Here is a 23,738-nt window from a genome sequence, read left to right on the forward strand (position 1 = left end):
AGGACAAGCTGGGTGAGACCTTGGCCTCAGACCGGGAGCGGGGGAGAGGGGGCAATGTCTATACGGACTAGCAAGGAAAAAGCAGAATATTCAGTTCCCAGATCTGGGCAAAGAAAACCATGCTAGGTATAATATACTTTAGGATTATATTCTGAATATATACACATATACATTTTAGAGATGGAAAATTTATTTAAAAAAAAAAGAATCATTCTGAGGGCAAAGCAAAAAAACAAATTGTTGCTCATCCCAAAAGGAAAGAGCACTTCTTTTCATCTCTCACCAAAATTCAATCCGCTACTACACATTATATAAACAAATATATTATAGCTGATTATTTTTAAATGTTTGCTTTTGGGGTGTTGTTAAAATGTCTTTGTATGCAGCTGAGCACGAAAAGAATATGAAACTCTTCTATGCTCTAAGGCACCGGTAAGAATGCTATTTAAAATGAAAGGGGCGCCTGGGCAGTTCAGTGGGTGAAGCTTCTGCCTTCGGCTCAGGTCATGATCCCAGGGTCCTGGGATCGAGCCCCACATCAGGCTCCTTGCTCATTGGGGAGCCTGCTCCTTCTCCCTCTGCCTGCCTCTCCCCCTGCTTGTGCTCTCTCTCTCTGCCAAATAAATAAATAAAACTTTAAAACAAAATTAAAAAAATAAAATGAAAGACAAACTAATGGTGAAGCTCAGAGCAGAGCAGGGGGGTTAGCCAGGTCTTGGGGATACCAACCTGCTTGGTGCAACTGAGGACCAGGGTCGGGATCCAGAGAGTAGCTCAGGGCAGACTGCTGAGGTGAAGCCCAGGGGGAGACACCGTTGATTCGGGAATCAGATTCAGGCTGCAATCACATCCAGAAGTTAAAGCAGATGAAGGACTCCAACAACTGCTAAGGAAAACATTTTTGTTTCTGACTTCCATGGATAATTAAATCACACCAAGTTCTTTGGCCACAGACATTTAGAATACCTGTTTTCCTCAGTTTGGTGGGCTCACCAGTAGTTCCTCTGAGTACTGGGTGGTCTGGCCCCCTCGGTTTGGGCTCCTTGAAGAGCTCGATTGGTTATAACGTGAGATTTAATTATCAGTGTCAGCTTCATCTCTCAATTTTTCTATCATGATTTTCATGTCAACCAAGTGGACTTAGAAAAGGTTTCATTCATCTTTAAAAAAGGAGCACTGCTTCCCATACAGTAAATGTATCCAATTTCAAAATCAGCTCATTTCTTTATTTAAATCACTATTTAAAGGCAACACTGGAGAGGTAAGGACATAACTTTGGATTCACATGCTTGAATTCAAACTCCGCCACGCAGAACCTACCTAATTCTGAGCAAATTTTATAAACCTCTGTGCCTTGGATTCTTTATTTATAAACTGGGGATGGTAAAAAGAGTGCCTGTGTGGAAGGATTTTGTGAGGAGGCCGATCAGTTTCCACAGAGCTCAGAACAGAATTGACACACAGTAAACACTTTGTAAGCCCACTCTGCACAAGCTTGGAAATGGTGCTGGATACACTGACAAGTATGGGCTCAAATTAGAAAGTGTGATCCATTTTATAGGGAATGCAGAAGTTACAATGTTTCTGATGCCGATTTTACCATTAAATTTATATTAGTTGAAGTCCGGTGGTTTTGCCAGTTTTTACTGTCAGGTGAATTTTCCATCTACTTCTGGCATTCATGCTAAATCATTAAGAAGAGATAAGAGGTCCACAGTCTGGGATATACAGAGCCATTTAGGTATCAGCTCTCTCTAAAAGCATTACTGTGCAATTCTGAAGGCACATGAGCCATTAGGCAGCTCTGTCTAATGGGATGGAGAGAGTCGGGGGAGGAGAGGGGAGTGAGGGAAGCAGAAGAGCCGTTAGCTCTCCAACAGGCTATGGAAAATAAAGGTTTCGAGCACGGCTTCCTTCGCAAAGATTCTATTGCTGCATGAGGTTAACAATAACACTTCATATTTTAAATCAGAGATTTCAAGAGAAAATGCATCCCTCACACAGGCACCACTGAGAAACTTCAAATTCACAGTGCTTACAATGTGGGACTGGAGAAGACTCAAACATTCCAGAAGGCTTAGGGAAAGCCAGGCTTTGGGGCACTCTAGGGGAACTACTGTTTTCTAATGACGTACAAAGTAAGCCTTCCCTAAAACAGTCTGACGCACATCCTGAAACAGCGACAGACATACAGAAAAGTATGTGGTCGAAAGGCGAGATCTGTGGCGTGCTATGTAGGTGAGGCAGAAATCACGCTGTTTGGAATGATTCTGACAAGTTAAAAGATGCTGACAGCAACTGTGACAAGATGGTTTTCTGACACTTGAGAAGATCACTGGAGAAAAAGTTGCTTCTGCCTTTGGTTGGAGAAATCCTTTCTGGAGAAAGGCACTGCCTAATCACGCCTGGGGTCCCACATTGCACAGGCCAGAGAAAAAGGCAAAAGGTGACATGAGTGTTGATGTCAGGGATTCTTCAAGAAAGAGAAAGTCTAGCCCCATCTGTGGGGATTCTGCCCACTATGCACCTGCTACCAAAGCATCTTCCTGACAGTTCGGTGACATGACTCCTGTCCTTTCACTGCTGGACGTGATCAAGTACTTAAGTCTCTACAGTGTTGTGTCTTTATGTGCAATACTATCTTGATGTATATTGTACTGTCTTGTCTTGCAAGCACCAAGACAAAAACTGTGTCTGATGCTTCTTTTACGTCCCAAAGAAGAGTGTTTTTCAAAACTGTAGGCTGTTATCTACTAATGAGTTATAAAATTGATTTGGTAGGTGCTGACCAGCAGAAAGAAAGAAAAGAGAAAGAGATGAAAAATGGGAGGGAGGGACGGAGAAAGAGAAACACAGGAAGGAAGGAAGGAAGGAAGGAAGGAAGGAAGGAAGGAAGGAAGGAAGGAAGGAAGGAAGGAAGGAAGTTAGTAAAATAGAAAATAAGAGATCGCATTTCTTTATTATGGCAATTATGTTGTATTCATCATACAAGTATGCATTCATCATAATGTAAGTTGTATTTCTTATTGTCAAGAAAGTGTGCAAACAATTGCCATAAAACATGGTCTGATGTTAGGAAATGATAGCTGTCCATTAATAAACATCTGTTACCGAATTTCATGAAATAGCTCACTGGAAGAAAGGCTTAGTATGAAGAGCTCCACTGACTTCCTTCCCCTTAATCTCCACAGCGCTCCCACGTGTAATTTACACAGATGTATGTTACAGGGTCTTTTCCTTGGAGCTGAGATAGATTTCCGTGTTATAGAAGAAGGGGATATTCCATCTTAAGCGGGGCAAACACACTTTTGGAGCCAGTGGAGCGTGGAGGTGAGAGGCCGCAAGTGAGCCTCTCTGCTGATGCTGGGAGCATGCTCGGGGAGCCCGCCGGGCTGGGAGGGGGGGTGGGCGCCCCCCCACCCCACCCGAGGTCCACGCACTCTACCTGCTCCAGCAGCTGGCGAAGGCGGTGGAGTTGAGATTCCAGCTGCTTATTGTGATCTTCTAAAATCTGCATCCTAGCCTCCAGCCGGCCTTTGTGCTGCCTGAGGAGTTTCGCTTCTGCTATAAGTTCCGAGTCCTCGGACGTGTGGTGAGGAGACACAACAGAGTCTGGAGGTGACCCGACGGGGAGACCCCTTCTCAGGTGCTGCTCCTTCAGCTGCTCATATTCCACCTGCAGGTTTCTAATGCAGAAAAGGAAAGACCGGAATCACTACCGTGTGCATCGCCTTCTCTCTGAAACTGCCCACGAGCTCCAGACTTAACTCAGGCTCCTGCTTTCTTCTTAGGGAAAAACATTTATTAACAGCGAGATGAGTCAGCATGAACCCCATAGTTTCAAGCAGGTGTTCTAACAGACATCACCCCTGAACCCTCCGTGTGTGATCTAGCCAATGTCCTGGCTTCTCAATCTCCTCTAAAACTTGGACTCCACCTGGATTTCTTAGAAAACACTTCTGAAGAGAGAAGGGGTAGGGGTCATATTGAAAGTATCATTCCAGAATTTCCCTTGAGAAGTTTTGCCCATGGGGACATAGCTTCTTCTCCCAGGTCGGCGCACCTTTGTTCTTCCTCCAAGTCGGCAATGATCCGTTCCAGTTCTCCACGTTCTTCCCGTTCTACCGACTTCAGGATCTGAGCTGGACTCTGGGGCTGGCTGACCGGGGACTCCCCTCCGAGCGTCTGACAGTACTGCTGGATGAGGGCATGCTCGTCCTCCCTAGGAAGACAAAACGGACACACGCTGGGGCGCACGTCTGCAGGTGGACGTCTCTGGTTGTAAGGGAAGTAGAAACAATGATGATGGGGGTGGCTGCTGGGCCACATCTGCCTTGAAATTCCACGTCCCTCTATCATCCCTTAAAAACTCTAGGAAGATATTTACCTAACAGGTATGTGTACTACACATATCAACATTCCGTGCTTTGCCTTAGACTAACCTGCGTATATCACAAGCCTCAGGAGAGATTCCATTCAGCAGAGGTATCAGAGAAGGTACACCACTGACACAGTTAATAGAAAAGAGACTTGAGGCAAAATCCATAATTGAATACCAAATGAGTAGTTTAAAAGACTTAATCAAAAATAAACTGCTCTCGACTGTTTGTATATCTCCAAAATTCATTATGTGGAAGCCTAACACCCAGTGGGATGGCACTTGGAGGGGGGCCTTTGGGAGGTGATTTGGTCATGAATACGATTAGTGCCCTTAGAACAGAGAGTCCAGAGAGCTGGCTTCCCCTCTCTGCCACATGAAGACACAGTGAGAAGAGAGTCATCTGTGAACCAGGAAGAGGGCTCTAACCAGACCCCAAATCCGCTAGAACCTTGATCTTGAACTTCCCAGCCTCCAAAACTGTGACAAATAAATTTCGTTTCTAAGCTGCTTGGCCTATAGTACTGCGTTACAGCAGCCCACATGGACTAAGGCCTAAATTGATTTCACTGGCTTTAGCATTTGGTTGAAAGTTATTTTGTAATGCTTTGTAACCCACAGAATGGAAGAATATAATCCTCATATTCTTTCATTTAAATAACATAGCAAAAATTATAACTGTAGATATTTATAAAATATCTGCAGATATTTACTTGATATTATCAGCACATCTTCACTAGGATCAATCATTTTGCATTAAAACAAGAAACTACAGCTACTTAGACTCTCCTACTTTTCTACCTACTTATCTAATCAATTAGACATATCAATTACATGGTCGAATCTAATGATTGACAGAAACGGAAGCATAATAAGATAGACAAAACTGGTACTTTCTCGAGAAGGAAATGCTCAGCAGCATGCCTGGAAGCCCTTCTCTTCCTTTATGGGGAGATTCAGTCAGATCTCCCTGTAATCGTGCAAGGGACAGACCCTCTGGCTAATGCCAGTGGGAGGTTCTAGCGACAGCATGAAGACTTCAGCAGATCAGACCTGGTCTGTTGTGATAGTGTTTGGTAAACAAATCCTGGAATCTATGGATTTACAGGATAGGGCTTTAGAAAAACAACAAGTGAGTAGCTCTGAAGGTGTAAAATGGAGCTGTGTCATGACTGCACCAGCTCGTCTGGCAGTGATGTGCCTGCAAACGTCCCTTAGAGACCTCGTCCATTGCACTGGGGTCAGAGCACACCCTAATGCAGTCCCGGAGAGTCTGGGGAGTGGTGGTGACAGTCTGGGATCTCAGACTGGTGCCTGGCCGCTGACAGGCAACACTCCATACGACGTAAGATCTTTGATTCCTCTGAGTCCGATTTGAAAATGCAGCCCTGTGTGATCACAAGTTTACTGGGATGAAAAGGGGACTTGAAATTGCATCTGAGAGTTAGTGAACTCATAGGAAAGGTGGGTCCTGAGCCCTGTGATCAGAAGGATATAATGAAGCAAAGGAGAAAAATGAGTGTTATGCCTGCAGGACAGCCAAAGCAAAGGTTCAGATGAACTACTGATTGATTTCTTTTGCTTCCTTTATTGGTAACCTCTCCCTCTCTCTAAATTTATATATGGAGACAGTGTGTGTGGACATACATTTAACAAAAATAAAGGTCATACACGTTGGTTAGGATCACAATATAAATATCACTATCGAACCTCACCCTCCTTCTACGATCAAATTCAATGGGGGGAGGAGAAGGACATTAACCACACAGTGAGCAACTGGGAGAAGGAGCGTGGATGGGGCAGAGGCTGAGATAAGCCATGGCGTCACCTTGGATTAACGTTCTTGAGAAAATGCAGTGTCACTGAAGAGTCAATAAAGGAGCCTCTTGAAGAATCACATGCTTGTTCCCAAGTGTGGAAGGATGAGGATAAGAGGGAACAGATACAGCACCACTGCAGAGCAGCATCTAAAAGCCCCTAGGCTGCCCATGTAGCTAAATCAGACAGAAAGGCTGTGGGTGAGGGATGGGCATTTTCCTGATGGGAACTCTATGGCCAATACCCTAAACCTAACAGACATACATACACACATACATACCTACATTTATTTATTTATTTATTTATTTATTTATTTATTCATTCATTCATTCATTCATTCGTTCATTCAGTGTGGAGCCCAACATGGGGCTTGAACTCATGACCCTGAGATCAAGACCTGAGCTGAGATCAAGAGTTGGTGCTTAACCAACTGAGCTACCCAGGTGCCCCACTAACCCTAACTATTATGAAGCAGCAGAAGCTGGAGATCAGGCTAATGCATCAGCACACTGGGACACCCATTAGCTGTCGAAGATGGCAACACTCTAAGTCAGTGATCTTTATCACTGTTAGGAGGCACTTTATCCAGTTCGAGTGGAGAGAAGTCATAGTAAGAGAGGACAACAAGTAGAAATCTAAAATATGGAGAGGAAAGATACAAAGCATAAAGATACAGTGGGCATAAAATAAAGTAATAGCAAAGTAAGAGTATAATGCAACATTTTGTAATGTTTCTCAGGCTGAAATAAAGTATAGAAACTAAAAAGACTGAGCATCCAATAATAATAATAATAATAATAATAACAACAACAACAACAACAAGACAACAACAAAAGAGAAACCCCCATGAAATTTCTCTATTTTAAGGATAAAGCATCACAAGCAATCAACCAGAAATCAAAACGAGACAGTAACTCTTGCAAAAGAAGTAAAAGATTTAGGCTCCTGCTCTCTATAATATCCAATGTCAAAAAGCTAAGGAGCAATGTCTACCCCAGCCATTCCTGTGACCAGCCAGACCATGCAAATGGCCAGCAAACCACTTTGTCCATAAAACACAAGAAAGAAAGAGCAAGCAAGCATAATGCAAAATAGAACAAAAGCAGATGTTAACCTTAGGTATTGCCATAAATAAGAGGTAAGCTGATTTTCACTTTGGTTAAAAAAACAATCCTATGATTCCTATGAACAATTCACCTAAAAGGAAATTGAGGACTAAAAGTAAAAGTAAAAAAATATATATAATAAGCCAAAGGAAAATTTGAGGCCTGTAAGCTATCTGGTGGGTCTATGACCTGATCATGGATCCTAGCACAGAGCTCCTCCCTGTCACAAGGCAGCATCAGACCACTGAGGCCCTTAGAACATTCACGCCAGCAAGCATCTGACTCAGGGACTGTACTCAGTGCTCGATATTAGCACCAACTAACTTTCTGTTTTCAAGATTTGGGGACTAGCCACAGTGAAACAAATATCTACACAAACAAGTCAAAATTAGATCTGAGATACATTTTGCTGTAAACATTACGTAGCTTTATTCCTCCTGGGGAGTTGATGGGGTTTAACTTATTACTGTAATCACCATCATCACCACTATCATTACATTCTTTTATTGAGGTATCTGAAAGGGATTTAAGGTAATTTCTAAAAAAAAAATCATTTATGTATAACACACAATTTCAGCCTTAAGTATTTCTCACAGATTATTAGTCCTAAAAGTTAATTATAAAAATAAATACATTCAAGTTCTTAATTATATCTAGTAAAAACCAAGAGAATACCCTTTAAAGATAGATAGTCCATGAGGTACCAGACGAGGGCCTTTACATGCAATAGTTCTAAAATAGAAAAGGTTGCAAAAATATAAGTCTGCACCAATGAAATACCATTAAATGGAATATAATTATACTATATTTAAGTCACACATCTAGATTACAAAATTAGTACATATCCAATGACAAAAGAACTGTGAGTCATTCAATGACCTTTTGAAAGACGAGACATAAATAAAAATAACAATAATTTCCCTCCTCTTAAGGATTATTCTGTTCCAGGCTTCAGAGGTGGAAACAGCAATGCCAACGCAAACCATACCCAAGTTTGGTCTTTCCACATAAGACACTGTCACTCAAGGCAGGCAGCAGATGGAGGAGACACCCTAATGGCAGTGGTCTAAAGATCCGTCCTTGAGTTCCTGCTACTGAAATTCCCCAGGACTATCCTGGGTCCTGTATCGATGTAAGTCATGGATGTTCAATTCCTCCTTCGAAAAAAATTAATATCCTCAAAATCAATGCCTTTTAAAATTGTCCAGAGGCAACTTTCAGGAGGAAAGGGAGCACTGGGAATTGGGTCTATGTGGGGGAAGAGCTATGAGACTGATTCATGTCTAGGCTGGGGAGGCAGCCGCCCATGACGCATGGGAATGCAACAACGAATTAACCAGCTTCACAAAGAATGAATGCGGTCAGGAGCCAGCATTGGTCCATAGACCAATTTGAGGGACAGAGAAAGGGTCAAACTGTAGGATGGCTGCTTTTGAAGACACAAATGACTACAAGGACCCTGAGTAACTTAGAATCACAAGTTCAAATTTCAAAATTCACACCTGAAAGTACAAGGATTTCTTTTATCACCTATGACTGCGATCATCCCAAACCACATTTAGGAGATCAGTCTTGGATGTATTGAATTACAAAATCTTCTAATTAGGTCCGGACTGTGAAGTTGAGGCGTGGATGGAGAATGGGCAGGATTGGGACAAGGAAAGTGATGACCTCAAGGACGCCTGCAGATGCTCTGACCCCCTCCATCCCCACCCCCATTGCAGTGCTCCCGTCTGGCAAGCCTTCCCTTCCTACGTAGCGGAGGCACAACTGTGAGGTGGTCAGGGGTGGTCAGGAGTGCCTGTGCCTCCAGCCAGGCTGCCTGGGTCTGAATTCCACTACTTACTGACAGTGAGACCCTGGCAAGCTCCTTAACCTCTCAGGGCTTCAATTTACTCATCTGTAAAATGGTGGTCACAGAAACAAGAGTAGCATCTCAAGGGGTCCTGCGAGGATTAAAGAAGCAAAGATGGGCAAAGTGCCTAGTGCAGTGCCGGCTCCCAGGATGCTATTCACAGAGGGAGAGATGGTGGTAGTTTTTCTATCATCCCTGTTGTTATTCAAGAGAAACCTAATGATATTTTTATGACCTACTGGTGTAACAAAACCTCCACTCAAAGGGCCTGGAGGAGAGGTTGAGAAATTCAAAAATGAGAAAAATTCCAAAATGTATTGTAGAAGTTTGCTATTACGTTGTTTTTTGTTTTTGTTTTTTTGTTTTTGGCTTAAGGCACTCTGAGTTAGCTTCCAATTTTTCCCAGCAACAGTACAAACTGCTAGTATTTTGATGCTGGTTGCCTCAAGACAGACCTAGGAGTGAAGCAGAAGAGCCAAGGCTTCCTTGAGAAGCCACTGAACCCTCGTTCAGAAGCTGGCGATACTGTTAAGTGGACCGAAAACTGTCCTCTGTTGTCTCAGGATTGTGTCATGACCCTGTCAATGCTAGAGCTTGAGGAAATTTCCAGGGAAAGGCCGGGTTAGAGTTCCTGCTACTACACTAAGGTCCTGTAGGAAACAAGAAAGCTGAGAGCAAAGAAGGAACAGCATAGCATCCTGTTAAAAGCAGTGAAGATTTCTTCCTGTATCTTGTGATCTAAGATGCTAAATTATTAGATGGGGAAACACAGAAGGACAGTTGGAGAAACAAATAGTGGGCTTGGTTCCTAACCCTTCCATCACAAATTCTGTGGAGCACCATCTGCCCAAAGGAGGTAAGAAGCACTCTCGTTGGAAGGCTCTATCCACCGGGAGAGAAGGTATTTATTGTAGTATCTGTAATACTTATTCACTTTGTCAAATCAATAGTATCGACTAAAATGGAAATGCTTAGGTAAGTAACTATTACACCTTTAAGTGAGAAAAGGTGACCACTCCAAGTCAAACCAGTGGATTCTAGATCCAGGGTAGGGCTTCAAGGACTCAGAGTCCTTGTTTGCAATCTCACTTGAATGGCAGTTCACTGCCATAGTCACAGGAAAAGAACCCCAGAATACTCAGTAATTCAAACTGTGAAAGAGCAAAGGACTTCCAGGATTGGCTTTATCAAAATAAGATTTATTAACGTAGTCCCTAAGAAAATATGAATGCACCAGTGACTAGAAAACGATTTCTCTTTAGTGGCGGATAGATACATTCTTACACTGCTAATTTAACTGAATATTACATTTAAGGGAGAATTTGTTTCTTGCCTTTTCCGCTACCTAGAGGCCACCTGCATCCCTCTATTTTTAAAGCTGGCAGCCTCGCATCTGCAAATCTCTCTGTATCTGACCTCTGCTTCCATGGCTGTATCTTTCTCTAACTGACTCTTCCCCTCTTAAAGGGCTCATGGGATTACATGGGGTCCACTTAACTAATCTAGGATAATCTACCCATCTCAAGATCCCTAACTTTTCTCATGCGCAAAGTCCCTTTTGCCATATAAAGTGACACATGCATAGTTTTCAGGGATTAGGATGTGAAGTTCTTTGGGGGTCATTCATCTGTCTATCAGAAATGCCCTTCAGGGGCACCTGGGTGGCTCAGTCAGTTGAGCATCTGACTGTTGGTTTCAGCTCATGTTGTGATCTCAGGGTCATGAGCCTTGGGCTCTGTGCTTAGCAGGGAATCTGCTTGAGATTCTCCCTCTCCCTCTCCCTCTCCCTCTGCCTCTCCCCCTGTTTGCATGCTCTCTGTCTCTCCCTCTCAAAATAAATAAATATATCTTTTAAGAAATGCCCTCCCCATGTTTTTCCTCTATAAACATCTATCAGTGGATCTTTCCTCTAGCCAGTCGGATTCATGGGGACAATATTTACATCTGCGGACTTTTATGGTACTGGGTGTGTGGCAATGGCATGCTGATAAACATTTAATGAGCTTTCCAAAAAAATAAATGAATAAAAAGGCCCTGAATTGTAGCTTTTGCAATTTCTATGGTTTAAATACTTTCATCAAGCCCAATTTCAAGCTAATGTCTTTACTGAATGTAGAGTTTGGAAAAAATACACAGTTGAACACCATCTGACAAATACAATAAATTACCCCAAGAACACAGATAATAGTAAAATGAAGTAGAATAACTAGGGCATGATGGGGTTTGAGTGTTACTTTTGTATTCATTTGAATCTAATTTAGTTAATTGTAAGTGTACACAAATTAATTTCTATAATGGCTCTGTTTAACATACAGCTTACAAACTTCCCAAAAATGTGACAACTGGCTCTTACAACTGGCTCTAACACACCACTGCATGGTAGGTATATAATAAATATTTGTTGGACAAGATGAATGAGTTAATATAGCTAATGATAGTATATTAAAATGTATTCAGCTGTTAGTCATCTGATTATTTTTTCTTTTTCTCAGACATTAGTATTAAATTTTATTTATTTTAATTTGAAGACAGGCTGTACTAAATTTGAGCATTACCTTCACTCTGTTCACAGGGCATGACAAACACATTTTAAAGAATTTAAATTTGGTTTTAATTACTATTTTTTATTTCATCTAATTCTTTGACTATTGTCAACCTTGTAGAAATTATGTTGATTTAAGGGATACACACGATATCTAACTGCTTTATATAAAATACATACTCACAGCTAAATATGAAACAAGCATTATAAATATGCTATTATCTTGGTTTGGGAATTGTTTCATATTCATAGTACATGAATAATAATGTATAAATCATTACTGTATTCTTGTAAAGTATTATTAACATGCTAATGTTTGAAATTTAAAATTGGAAAACCTCCTGACATTTTTATTTATAAGTTAATGATAGTAAAACAATTTTTAAAATATTGATAGGGAGCTATTCTATATTAGAGTGCTTAAGGTACTGCAACTTGGCTCTCTCCATGGCCTTTTTTAGTATAGAACACCCGAGTACTATGTTCTGTAACCTTCCTGGCTGACTTACAGCTTCCCACCAAATGCGAACAACAGTGAACCTACTTAACTCGAGTAAACTTGACACTACTGAAATCTTTTAGACATCATGCAAAATCCAAAACGTTAATTCCAAGGAGGGGGGAAAAAGGGAAAAGTTCCAAAGCAAGATGACACACAATAGTAGGATAATCAAAGATAAAATATTTGCCTCGAAAGTTTTTTTTTTTTTAGTATTTTTCTAAAGTCAACAAGACTTTTCCTGGTTGCTAATATAATAAAATATTGGCAGAGAAAATAACACTTTTCAATGAAGTGGGGAGTATATGTCCAAGCTTGTGTGGTCATAGTGGTTAAATGGCAGGGATTATGGAGAAAAAGTGAGCCAGCAGAAGGAAGAGGATTCTACAGAAGGGCATGTATTTTGTGGAAATACATTTGTTATATCAACAAGAAATATGTGACAAATGGAATGAATATCTATGCCTGTATTTATAAATAGAACAATCTGATTTCCTGAGGCAAATTAGTTGACAAATACAGGATTTTTTCATTAACTTACATGAAACTAAATAAACATATCCAATTTATATTATCATGGTTTGAAAGCATAAAATCTATCTAGACATTTTTGTAACCACACTTATCAATTTTGATTGGGATCAAAATTCAGAGCCACAATCAATGAAGATTATTCCTGACAGCCATGATACAAGACCCGGGCTTCTCCGGTAGGGCTAATTTCATGATTTACTTACACGCTTCCTGTGGTAGAGCTGCTATCAGTGAGGAAAGATCCATTAGTCCTTTCCATCTGGGCCAGCCTGAAAAATGAAAATAAAGAGTTTTCATCATGTGGCCCCATAGGGCATGGTCAACTGAGGTCCATTCCCTGTCGTTCTCAAATGTCATAATTCTGACAAAATAGGAAAAGGTCCAAATCTCCTAATAAGATTGGGAATTTAAAACAACATCTACCTTTCCATCACCGCTGCCTTAAGGCTTGAGGGCCTTCATCTTTTACCGTGCTATATAGACTCCTAATTCACCGAGGCTTCTAACTGATCTCCCACACCTGACCATTGGTCTCCATTCTCACAAATCTGACTATGTTCCTCTCATGTCTAAAGACTCGCCATGACCCCGTTAACCTAAGACATAACTCAACTCCTTAGCAAATGGGGCTTCATTAGCAGACTTCAGCTTCTACTCCTTCACTCCTCACTCCTTTAAACAAGCCACGTTCTTTCCCAGCTCAATGCTTTTAAGTATGTTTTTCCATTAGTTTAAGCCTACCTTTTCCCAGAAATTCTATCTGGCCAAGACACAGTTGAAATGTTACTATTTATATGATGTTTGAACTAACCATTTTAGGAATAGCTAGTTGCTAGCACCATAGACATGTCCTATACACTTCTTTTCTGGAAGTCTGTGCATGCCAGCAAGACCAGCCTATACTCTATACTGTTGAAGGACTCTAAAATAAAGCTCTATAACAAAGCATTAGCATAAATTTAATTACATATTGTAATTCATATGTACACCATCTCCTGAGAACACTTTCAGTTCCTACTCTCATTCATTGAAATGGGTTATATTATCTAAATCTTGCTTGTCTAGTGTTTGGATTCTCATGAGCTCAAAAATCACATCTTCACAGAATATATAGCAGGTGTTTGGTAAAGTGCAAATCACTACATGGAAAGATGAGAACTCAGATTCCAAATATAATGGAGTCACGACTCTTGCAAAACATCTCTTCAATCAAGGCATGTCAATGATACAGGCGCAAACAGAAATAGACACATTCTGGGTGGCAGCACAGCGGAGGGCTCCTATCGAAGTCTCTTACCGTGTGGCATACTGTTCTATTCTGGAATGGGTGTCATCATGAAACAGCTGAGGAGACTGTGAGGGGCTATAAGAGAAAAAGCAAAGAAACAGTTTTATGCCCAAATACTGATAGATGTTACTATTAGGAATGTTAGGTTAGTTAAACAGCGAATTTGCCATGCAAACAAACCATGAGGATTGTTACCCAGGAGGCAGACTATTCTTTTAGCTCAAGAGTTTTGTAATCACCCCCATGCTAATGACACCGATCAGAGTACCGGCTCCTGCAGAGGGAGCTGTGAATACTCACTCATAGTGCTCTGGCCACATGCTGATGAGTGTGACAGGACTGCAGAGGGGGAGAGGGAAACAGAAGTCACAGAACTAGCACTTGAGAGCGATTGCAGACAAAAGTGATGGGAGGCTGGGGGAGAAGACATTCTCAACTGTCTTCCACTCTCACGTTTGGTTGCCCTGAGGTGCACCAAGGGGAAATCAAAAGTAGAAGTTCCTGTTTATTCTAGAGAAGATGCTGTGCATTCAAGTGCCTGTAGGGGCTTTTCACAGATATTACAGGACATTTGTCACAGGATAGCAAATGCATCTTAAGTAGTCTCATTGAAAAAAACAAAATGCTCTACAATAGCTCAAAAACATGGAATAATTGAAAAGATAATACAGATAATGCTCCATGATATACCAAGAGATGATGTAATCAGATTCTTGTTTTTCCTGGAGAAGAAACTTGGTCAGAAAGTCCAAAGACTACATTATATCTTGACGGCAGAGTTGCAATAAAATGAGATTTTTCTGATTCTTTCTCCAGTTTTAAATATATAAATTCAAATCCGAGTGTGCACGAAGTATCTCAAACTCCCAGAGATGCCGAAAGAAGATACTACACGTAGATCCTCTCCCCTACACCCAGCCCCAAATGTCACATTATCAATAAAGCTGAAAGCAACTAGATGATGATAAACTGTCTTCAAATGCAATTTTCTCTGCAAGTTCCATCTATGCAGATGATAAGGAAATGTGTTCTGCCTCAGTCCGGAGCTTGATCCTTCAGTACCCTCCCAGCCCTGGGGATCCTCCAACCTCAAAAACTGCCTAGAAATCCCCAGCCCTGGGGACCCTCCAACCTCAAAAACTGCCTACAAATCTCCAAGTATCCATGAAATATCTTTTGAAAAGAACTGAACATAATGAAAAACCCTAATTTTAATTGTTTTTTGAGGGCGGTGAGGGGAGGTGCTGATGAATGTGGGAATTTAAAAGTCTAAAGACTTATTTATTAAATTAAATAAATAAAAGTCTCCCACACGATCTCATGTTGATTGAAACAAAGAAGGAAATTTAAATCATTCTAAATCTACTTGATTCTGCTATTTCTATTATACACAGAAACTTAAGAAAAAGTTAATGATCTCATTAGCTCCTACTAGGAAGCACAACTTAAGGTCTGAAGAGCAAAGATTAAAAGGAGATGAAGGGCATCTTACTGGGCCGAGAAACTAAGACTATACGGATCTACTTTCAAAAATAGGCATTGATCCAGGCTGTGTTTGTCAGACTATCTGTAAATAGACTTAATCATTCACATATAAGCTAGTTACAACAACAATGAAACAACACAGTATTATTCAATAGTCTTTTACATCATTACTTTTCCTTAACTCTGAGATATGGATGTTAAATGTCAAGTGAATGATTTGATATAAACTTTCCAAAAAAATCATAGCTACTCAGAGAGAGCATTTCTAAAATTCAAGTGTACTACAACATCTGCGGCAAACTTGAAGCACAAGGAAAATATGTATTTTTGATATTAATTTTGATATTTTGATATGAAAAGCTTTGTGAAATTGCATGACGAGTTCTTGTGAAGTTCATTCAGTTAGCACAAAAGTGATTCATTGAACCAAGATAAGAATGGCACAGGTAGAAAGCAGAACCAAAGTTCTCAAAAGTATTTTATACGTTGAGAACACAGAATTCTAAGAAAAGAAATAAAGATTAAAAAAATCAAACTTTAGGCCTCATTGACTTCAAAGTATTTCGATTTGTAGAAAATAAAAAAGGTTAAGTGATAAATTTTCTCATTTAATTCTGAGAGATAAAAACACGGCAGTATTTCCACTGTATAGTTATAGCCTATAGTTAGAGGGTTCAAGATAAGACACAGTAGCCTATCCCTGCTTTCCAGAGCGGGGGCTGAATGGGGTGTTTTGGTTAATCACACACTAATATGCAATGAATCAGACTCTATTAATACTCTACTAAATATTATATGAAATATAATCTAGACTTTCCTTGAAGAACTTCATGATTTTTTCAATGCCTTAGGCTTCCAGTCTTTGACCTTCTTCAACCCATTTGCCCCAGATTAGGTGGGGCCCCAGTGTGCTCTCACCTGTAAACATTCAATGGCTCCCTACTGTCTTCAGGATGAAATCCAAATACCTTGGCACCACTTACAGAGCCCTTGACTTACAGAGCCCTTCATTATGTGGGTCCTGCTTCTCTCTCCACTCTCATTTCTTGCCACTATTCCCAGCTCCCCACTCCAGTTCCCCAAATGATCTTGTCTCTGGGCTTTTGAAAATCCTTACCTAGAAACTCTCTCTCTCCTCCTCCCACACCAAACCCTGCACATCTGGCCCTGTGAATCTTGCAGGTCTCAGTTTAGCTGTCACTTCCTCCCAGGCCATGAGCTGGTTCTTGCTCCAGTAAGAACTCGAAAGGAGCATGAAACTCATCTACTCCACTTTAACCAATACCAGGCAGAAGTGTCTATTTTACTTCTTTAATCTTTAGGGAAACCAACCTACCTTTTAGCCAATGATAATCTCTCACAATTCTCAAATGACTTTTGCCACTATTTTAGCCTGTTTCTTAGCTTTATTTTCAATGGTAACTCTTTAATCAAGTCCTACTCATTTATTTTGATTTATTTTTTGAAAACTCTTGCACATATAGTTACCGAATTAATTGAATAAACCTAGCATGGGTTTGTTTACCTCCTTTTAGTAATAACTCATTTTTCTCCTAAATCCCCTCTATGTATGCATGTATAATTACTGGACATTGCATTCTGCAGGGATGAAAGGGAAAGACACAAAAGAAAATTCTAATCAGCTTCATAAATAACTTCAACACATTTACCACTTGACGGGGTTTTCTCCAATGTTCTCCCACAAATAGGAGAATAAACGAAATCAAACTTTACTACCCACTCACATAAATTGTTATACCAGAAGATTAAGTGGCCCTGTACTAGAAAGGGCTCAGCAGAAAAATGAACTATACCAACTTCAAGAACGCTTTCTAGAATTAAAAAAAAGAAGAAAACCTGCCCACTCTATCCAGTATCTCATAAATCTTTTTCAGAAAGCATCTTGTGACATCTGATTTAATCATATATTCCTTCCTTTCTTCTTCTTATTTTCCTCTCCCTGAACATGCTGGTAAATTGATGATAGATAAAATGAAGGATTTTCAGAATTGCAGCCAAAAATCATAGCACAAAATTATCTGGTAGGCTTTTCTGTTCTTTTTCTCCTGAGTGACTTTAACTAAGTCACTCAGAATAGAATGATTGATGTCAATGATTATTTTGACATTAAAAGGCAAATTATCAAAAATGCTTAAAAGGAGTATAAAAGATCAACCTACAGGCATGATTCACATGAGGGATGTAGCTATTTGAAATGGGACACAAAATGCCAATGGTTTAGCCTAAGAGTGAAAGGCACGACACTAGTTTAAGCTTATCAAATTGTCCTGTAAATAAAAGCGCTATGTGGTAATTCTATGCTTCAGGCAACTACTGCAAAGGTTAATTAGATCTGATACCAAGGGAAGTAAAATTGTGTGTTTATCATGAGGTGTTCAGCACAGTTAATCTATATATTAGATAGTAAAACAAATAAGAATGTAAAATCATATAACCTTTTAAAGAAAAAGACAAAAATATACCCATAAAACAAAGAGAGAACCAAAAATCCACTTTTCCTTATGAATTTTAAGTATATGAATAGCTCTCTTTAAACTGAAATTGCTCCAATAAAATTTATTCTAAAACGTATTGTGGAAAAAATAACTGGGAGGCATAATATTTTAATTGTACACAGTTTGATATCAAGCAAAGTTATCAGGAAGTTAGAATTTTTCTGTATGCTTTAAATGTGTGGTATTTTGGGATCTATCAACACATATAGTTGTGCACCCATAACATTATCTATAGAGGGATCAAATATCTACTGTGCTTTGGCTGTGGTCTTTCTTCTACTTCTTAGAAGGTCCCCAAATCAACAAATAACAACATACATTTGTACACAAACTCAGCAGAGCCAACAGTCTACAAAGCTTTATAAGGAAAACAAAAATTCAGGCTAAACAGTCTATCTCTCCATTTTGACATCTTTGAGTCTTGGACTGTCGTAATACTAGACTATGACAGCTCTCCGCATTTCTCTCCTACGCACAATAAAAGGAACTAAGAATTCTGAAGGTTAAAGAAAGACAGATTTCACAAAAATCACACTCAACACACTTTTTATACTTCTCACTACAATTCTCTCTACTGGAGAATGTAGAAAACTCTGCACTTCACACCTCTGAGCTTCTTCTCTAGAGTCATTTGAGAGGACATCTTTCTGTAACTAGAACGTCACTATTTTTATGACTAGGCACTTTGCTAATGATTAGCAATAAAAGTTAATTTTCCCCAAGATTCAAGCACAAGAAAATTGCCTCAGCAGGTATATTTATGCTGAGATTTTAAAAAGTCATTCAAAGATTTAAAATCACATCTCTTTTGATCTTGATATATCATTGTTAAATAATTTAAAATTACTTCTTGCATTTCTTCTGGCTTGCTTTAAAAATTCTTTTTCTTTTCATTTCAGGTTATCGATTGTTATTTTTCTTTTCTTTATAATGCCATAGTAATTTTCCTATCTTGAGACTTTGTTTCATTTATGCTTATAAGCTCAAATTACGTACTTTTAAGAAATTTTATCTATTTTATGTACCTATAAAGCTATCTGATTTTGCTGCCTTCATGCTCAAGAGAAAAGAAATTAGAAATATAAGATTTTGATGAGATTTTAGCACGGGTGTATATGAAGTAAGAGATTCAATATTATTAATAAATTTACAGTGAAAACATGTAAAATAAGTGTAAAACATACTACATGAAATAGCAAAATATCCCCACAAGAGGAAAAATGGAAAATGAATAAAATCATGAAACAGTGCGTAACACAATTTGCTTTAAGTATTTTTAAGAGGAAAAGAGATGACCAAGGCAAAGGTCGAACACACAGTAATACATATTTTTAAAGTGGAGGAACACGTGCAAAATTAAACCTAACATTTTAGCTGTGGCATTGTCAAAAGCAAATAGCAAAAATTCATGTTATGAAGACTGATTCCAAGGTTAATTTACCTCTTTAAAAATGAAACATTTTGCACGTGATGTGATGGGTGTTATACCGCACTGATGAATCATTGAACATTATATCAAAAACCAAAGATTTACTACTATACCTTGGCTAATTGAACTTAAATAAAAAAATAAAGTAAAAATTTTAAAAAATGAAACATTTTACCAAAACACAAATTCTTTCTGGTATCAGGTAATTTCTCTTGTGTCACTAACATAATAAGAGACAACATCAGAAAAAAGACTACATAGAAGTTTTAATATTAAAGTTAAACTTACGTCTCTAAGTTGTCACCTTCAAGAACTGTCTGGACAGGCAGGTAGCCAAGCCGAGGATGTTTAGCAAAGTATTTCTTTGATCTGAACTTATTCTTCAGCACCTTTGTGAAGTCTCGTACGTCTTCCCCAGATGTTGTCTAGGAAGTTGAAAAAATTATACTTCTTTCACGAAAAGGGAAGGAGATATCTCACTACAGTAAAATTCAAGCAGATATATATGACAACAGTTTCAGTAGCTTTATGTATTTTTGGAACAACAAACCATGTCATGAAATCACATGACAACCAGGAGTCATCATTAAATATATCCAGCAATCAGTTCATAACTTTTTACTTTTATAACTAGCTCATTTCCCCAATATTTAAAAAATTGGGCCAAAAATTAAAATTAGTTTTGGCAATGTTATTGGTTCATTTCTATTAATAAAAGAGTTGTAATTTGCTATTAAGTGTTTCGTGATGATGAAGGATTTTGGATATTATATAGTTTTAACTAAGGTGAGTAAATGAGGGTGAGTTATATAGCTCCTACTGACTTTGCACAAGCCAGCGTATACCGAAGTCTGGAAAAGGAGAAAGCAATAAATAAGCGAGAAGGAACAGGGCCACAATATTGTAAGGACTACTCTGTTTCTCTTTCCCAACCATACAAACATATAATTATTTGGCATGGACTAAATTCGTAATATGATATAATATGTTACTGTTTCCTTAACCATTTCAAGATGATTAATTAATAATCATTTAGGGTGAAGTGGGCTGAAATCTACCCCCACCCATCCCCTCCTCCCATCCCATGAACTGTTCCCAAAGCCTCAGACTTCTTACTCTCTGTCACCAATTCTGGTTTTTATTTATAATATGTTATACAGATACCAACTTTAGTCCTTCTGAAGAGGCATTTAAAATATTTACATTACCTGCAGAGAACTGAATTAAAACCTTGTTCGTCTGACTCCTAGTTGGCTATTCGACCTAAACCTGGACAGACCTCACTCCTATCACTTTACCAAACAAAACTGGAGAACTTTTCTATAATAACAAACCTAGTGCTAAATACACTGCTTACTTGCTGCCTGTCCCCCTCTCCTTGCACCCTCCCCAGTCCATCTTTTCCTTCATGACAAGCATACCCAGGACTCATACAAACTTGTTTTGCAAACAGAAGCTTAAAAAATATAACTATTTTTTAAAACAACTAAATTCTGAGTCAGCCCTTATGTGGTTTTGTTACTTTCCATCTGCTCTCATTCTACCGAAATATGTCAGCTTCTAGTACACAATTTAGAGAACTTTTGATTCTCTAGGCTTGCAGAGCAGAGAGGAATAAGCCCAAGCTATTTATAATGTAAGTTCATCAATTTTCATTTTACTAAAAAAAAAAAGTATAGGACCATCCACACTGTCACTAGGCCTTGCCATCAGACCCACAGTGTCCAATCTTTTCCTGAATAACACAGAAGAAACTATATAATGTCTCTAGTTATTTTGGTGTAGATCCTTCCAAAGATAAAGAAGAACTATAGAAAATAAGCTATTAATGAAAAGAAGAAGAATCCAAGGCACTCCGTAGAGGAAAACTGTTGCTAAGAAAGACGACGGTTTGGGGGTACTAAGATGTAACCAGATAGGACAGGAAAAATAAGCAGAATAACATTTGGGAGTAAAGAGGAAATTTTTAGAGAAGGAAGGTCTGGGACTGAGAATAAAGCCAAAAGGACCTATCACCTACTGTAAACGACATTTGGACCTCTGGCGATGGGCATCACCACTGTGGATCATTCCATTTATTAGATACATTCTCCCTGAATGTTTGATAAAGAGGAAAAAAAAGGAAGAAGCTTTTCATGATAGAAATTCAAAAAGAAGGCCCCGATGCAAAGATAAGCATTTATGACCCAATGTATTTTTATGTCTGCTCTTAACACCTTGTTAATATACAGTGAGATACAGGAGTACTGGCCTCCATTACTTGGTCCACCTTCCTCTGGCAATAAAAATGTTTTTACCACTTAGGCCAGTGGTATTCAAGCCATAGCCAGGCTTTCAATTCAGGCAGCCCTGAGTGGGGTGGGTGGGGGAAAAGGCCAGGGGGGCAAGGTACCAGGCCAGCAGTCCTCCTCTGCCAGGGCAGTATACAATACAGGGTTGTACTGTTTATTTTATATATATGTATAATATATATATATTAATATATTCACAGGGTTGTGCAACCATCACCTCAAAAAACCTCAAAAAACAAGCCCTGTACCCATCCACAATCACTACCACCCCCACCCTAACCCGTCACCTCCCCTCAGCTCCTGGCAACCACTAATCCACTTTCTGTTTCTATGGACTTGCCTATTCTGGACATTTCTTATAAATGGAATCATACAATATGTGGTCTTTTGTGACTGACTTCTTTCACGTAGCATAACGTTCTTCTAGCTTATCTGTATTTAGGTTTCCACATGAACTTTTGCTTGGGGAAACAAATGACACATCATTCAAAAGTACGCGACCAATTCCACATCACATTATTTAGCTACAGACATTCAAGGCATCGAAGAATGAAGCAAAACCAACCACCAACCAAAAACACCCATCTCCCAAGAAACAAAAATACAAAAAACAAAAAACACCTACCTGCCTCCCAGAAAGCTATAGCAGGGACTGAAGTTAATTGTGATAATGCTCAAGTTTAATATTTGAAAGAAAAGAGTGCATTCTCAGGCAGAAATGGCCTATTTTTATTTCCTCTTCAATTTTCATAGCAAGGGGAAAAAAAACTTCCACCAATAGTTATAATCCCAAGGCGCTGAATTCACTAATGCCGTAAACTTTATGCAATATTAAAAGAAAAAGTAGAAAGTAATTCATCCCACAAAAACCAGGTGTTATATCCAGGTCAGCAAAATGTAATTCTTTTGTTGAAAGAGAGCCAAGAAAATGAATTACACCTATTTTCTCACCAAAAAAAAAGAGTTAGAAGATATTTTTACATATTTGGTCTAATTTGCTATCTAATGACAGTACCTAATATCTCTCTATTTCAAAGCACTAGAGCAATAGTTTGGTAAAAAGCAAAAAAGAGGACCACCTACCTAGCATAATGAATATAATCAAATTCAACTCTATCTTCACACTAGGTATAATACTTTGTTCTCTTTCTTTTTCAAGCAAATAACTATTGATATTATGATCTGAGGATGAAATTGAAAGAATCATTCATTAAGACACAAATTATCCAACATTTTAAGTTATCCATTATTTCTTGAAAGACTAGGTTTTTATTTATTGCAGTAAGAAAAGAAGGAGAACAAAAGATTTTGTAGATCTCATTATATGAGACAAGGGGAACATAATGGCATAGAACTCTGCACCTTATAAATAGCTTTCCTTCATTCTCTTTTTACCATCAAGGGTGGTAAGATTAGCATTACTTTTTTTCACCCCTCCGAAAAGCTGACACTAAAGCTTTCAGGGATTCAGACCTACAAGTCAGTAAGGAGAAAGCCGCTCTTGCAAACCCGGGTCTTTTCACTAATCCAGCACTATATCCCTTCTCCTAGAAAAATGCAACAGTTTTAAGTTTTGTCAAAGAAAGAGCCCATAGCCATCGTCTAAAATACCTACTATTACATTAAGCTACCCTGTGGCTGATTTTTACCAAATTCCTATTGAAATGTCCTTTTGTGACTTTTAAATTGCATGTCCAAGACACATTTCGTGTAAGTAGAATTAGAAAAAAGTTACATATGAAAGAGAAAAAAGAAAAAAATTAAAAAGACCTGCTCTTTGACCACCTAGGGATACCCACTCTTAAAATGCTTGTGACTGGACTGATTTATTTTTTAATTTGTTTTATTGTAAAACAAAACAAAGATATATAAAGCTATACACAACAAATGCATGGCTTAGTAAGTTATTATAAGGCAAATACCATCCAGTCAGGAAATTGAACTTTGCCAGACATTCCAGAAGCCCCCTTCCACATGCCTCGTTCCACCCCTCTCTT

At 39.0% G+C, this 23,738-nt stretch overlaps 1 protein-coding gene across 13 annotated transcripts in view; it reads right to left on the minus strand.

Moving 5' to 3' along the window:
• Positions 1 to 23,738, minus strand: part of UTRN (utrophin) — a 539,750-nt gene that overhangs the window by 10,418 nt on the left and 505,594 nt on the right. For all 13 annotated transcript variants that reach the window (XM_057310986.1, XM_048225919.2, XM_048225918.2 and 10 more), the window contains 7 exons: positions 19,739 to 19,875; positions 14,321 to 14,359; positions 14,030 to 14,095; positions 12,936 to 13,001; positions 4,064 to 4,222; positions 3,446 to 3,686; positions 730 to 838 (listed from right to left, as the gene is read on the minus strand). In XM_057310986.1, the coding sequence (XP_057166969.1) occupies positions 730 to 838; positions 3,446 to 3,686; positions 4,064 to 4,222; positions 12,936 to 13,001; positions 14,030 to 14,095; positions 14,321 to 14,359; positions 19,739 to 19,875 (817 nt within the window). The remainder of the gene's footprint in view (positions 1 to 729; positions 839 to 3,445; positions 3,687 to 4,063; positions 4,223 to 12,935; positions 13,002 to 14,029; positions 14,096 to 14,320; positions 14,360 to 19,738; positions 19,876 to 23,738) is intronic.

Source organism: Ursus arctos, unplaced genomic scaffold (assembly GCF_023065955.2).
Source record: "Ursus arctos isolate Adak ecotype North America unplaced genomic scaffold, UrsArc2.0 scaffold_13, whole genome shotgun sequence".
NCBI lineage: Eukaryota > Metazoa > Chordata > Mammalia > Carnivora > Ursidae > Ursus > Ursus arctos.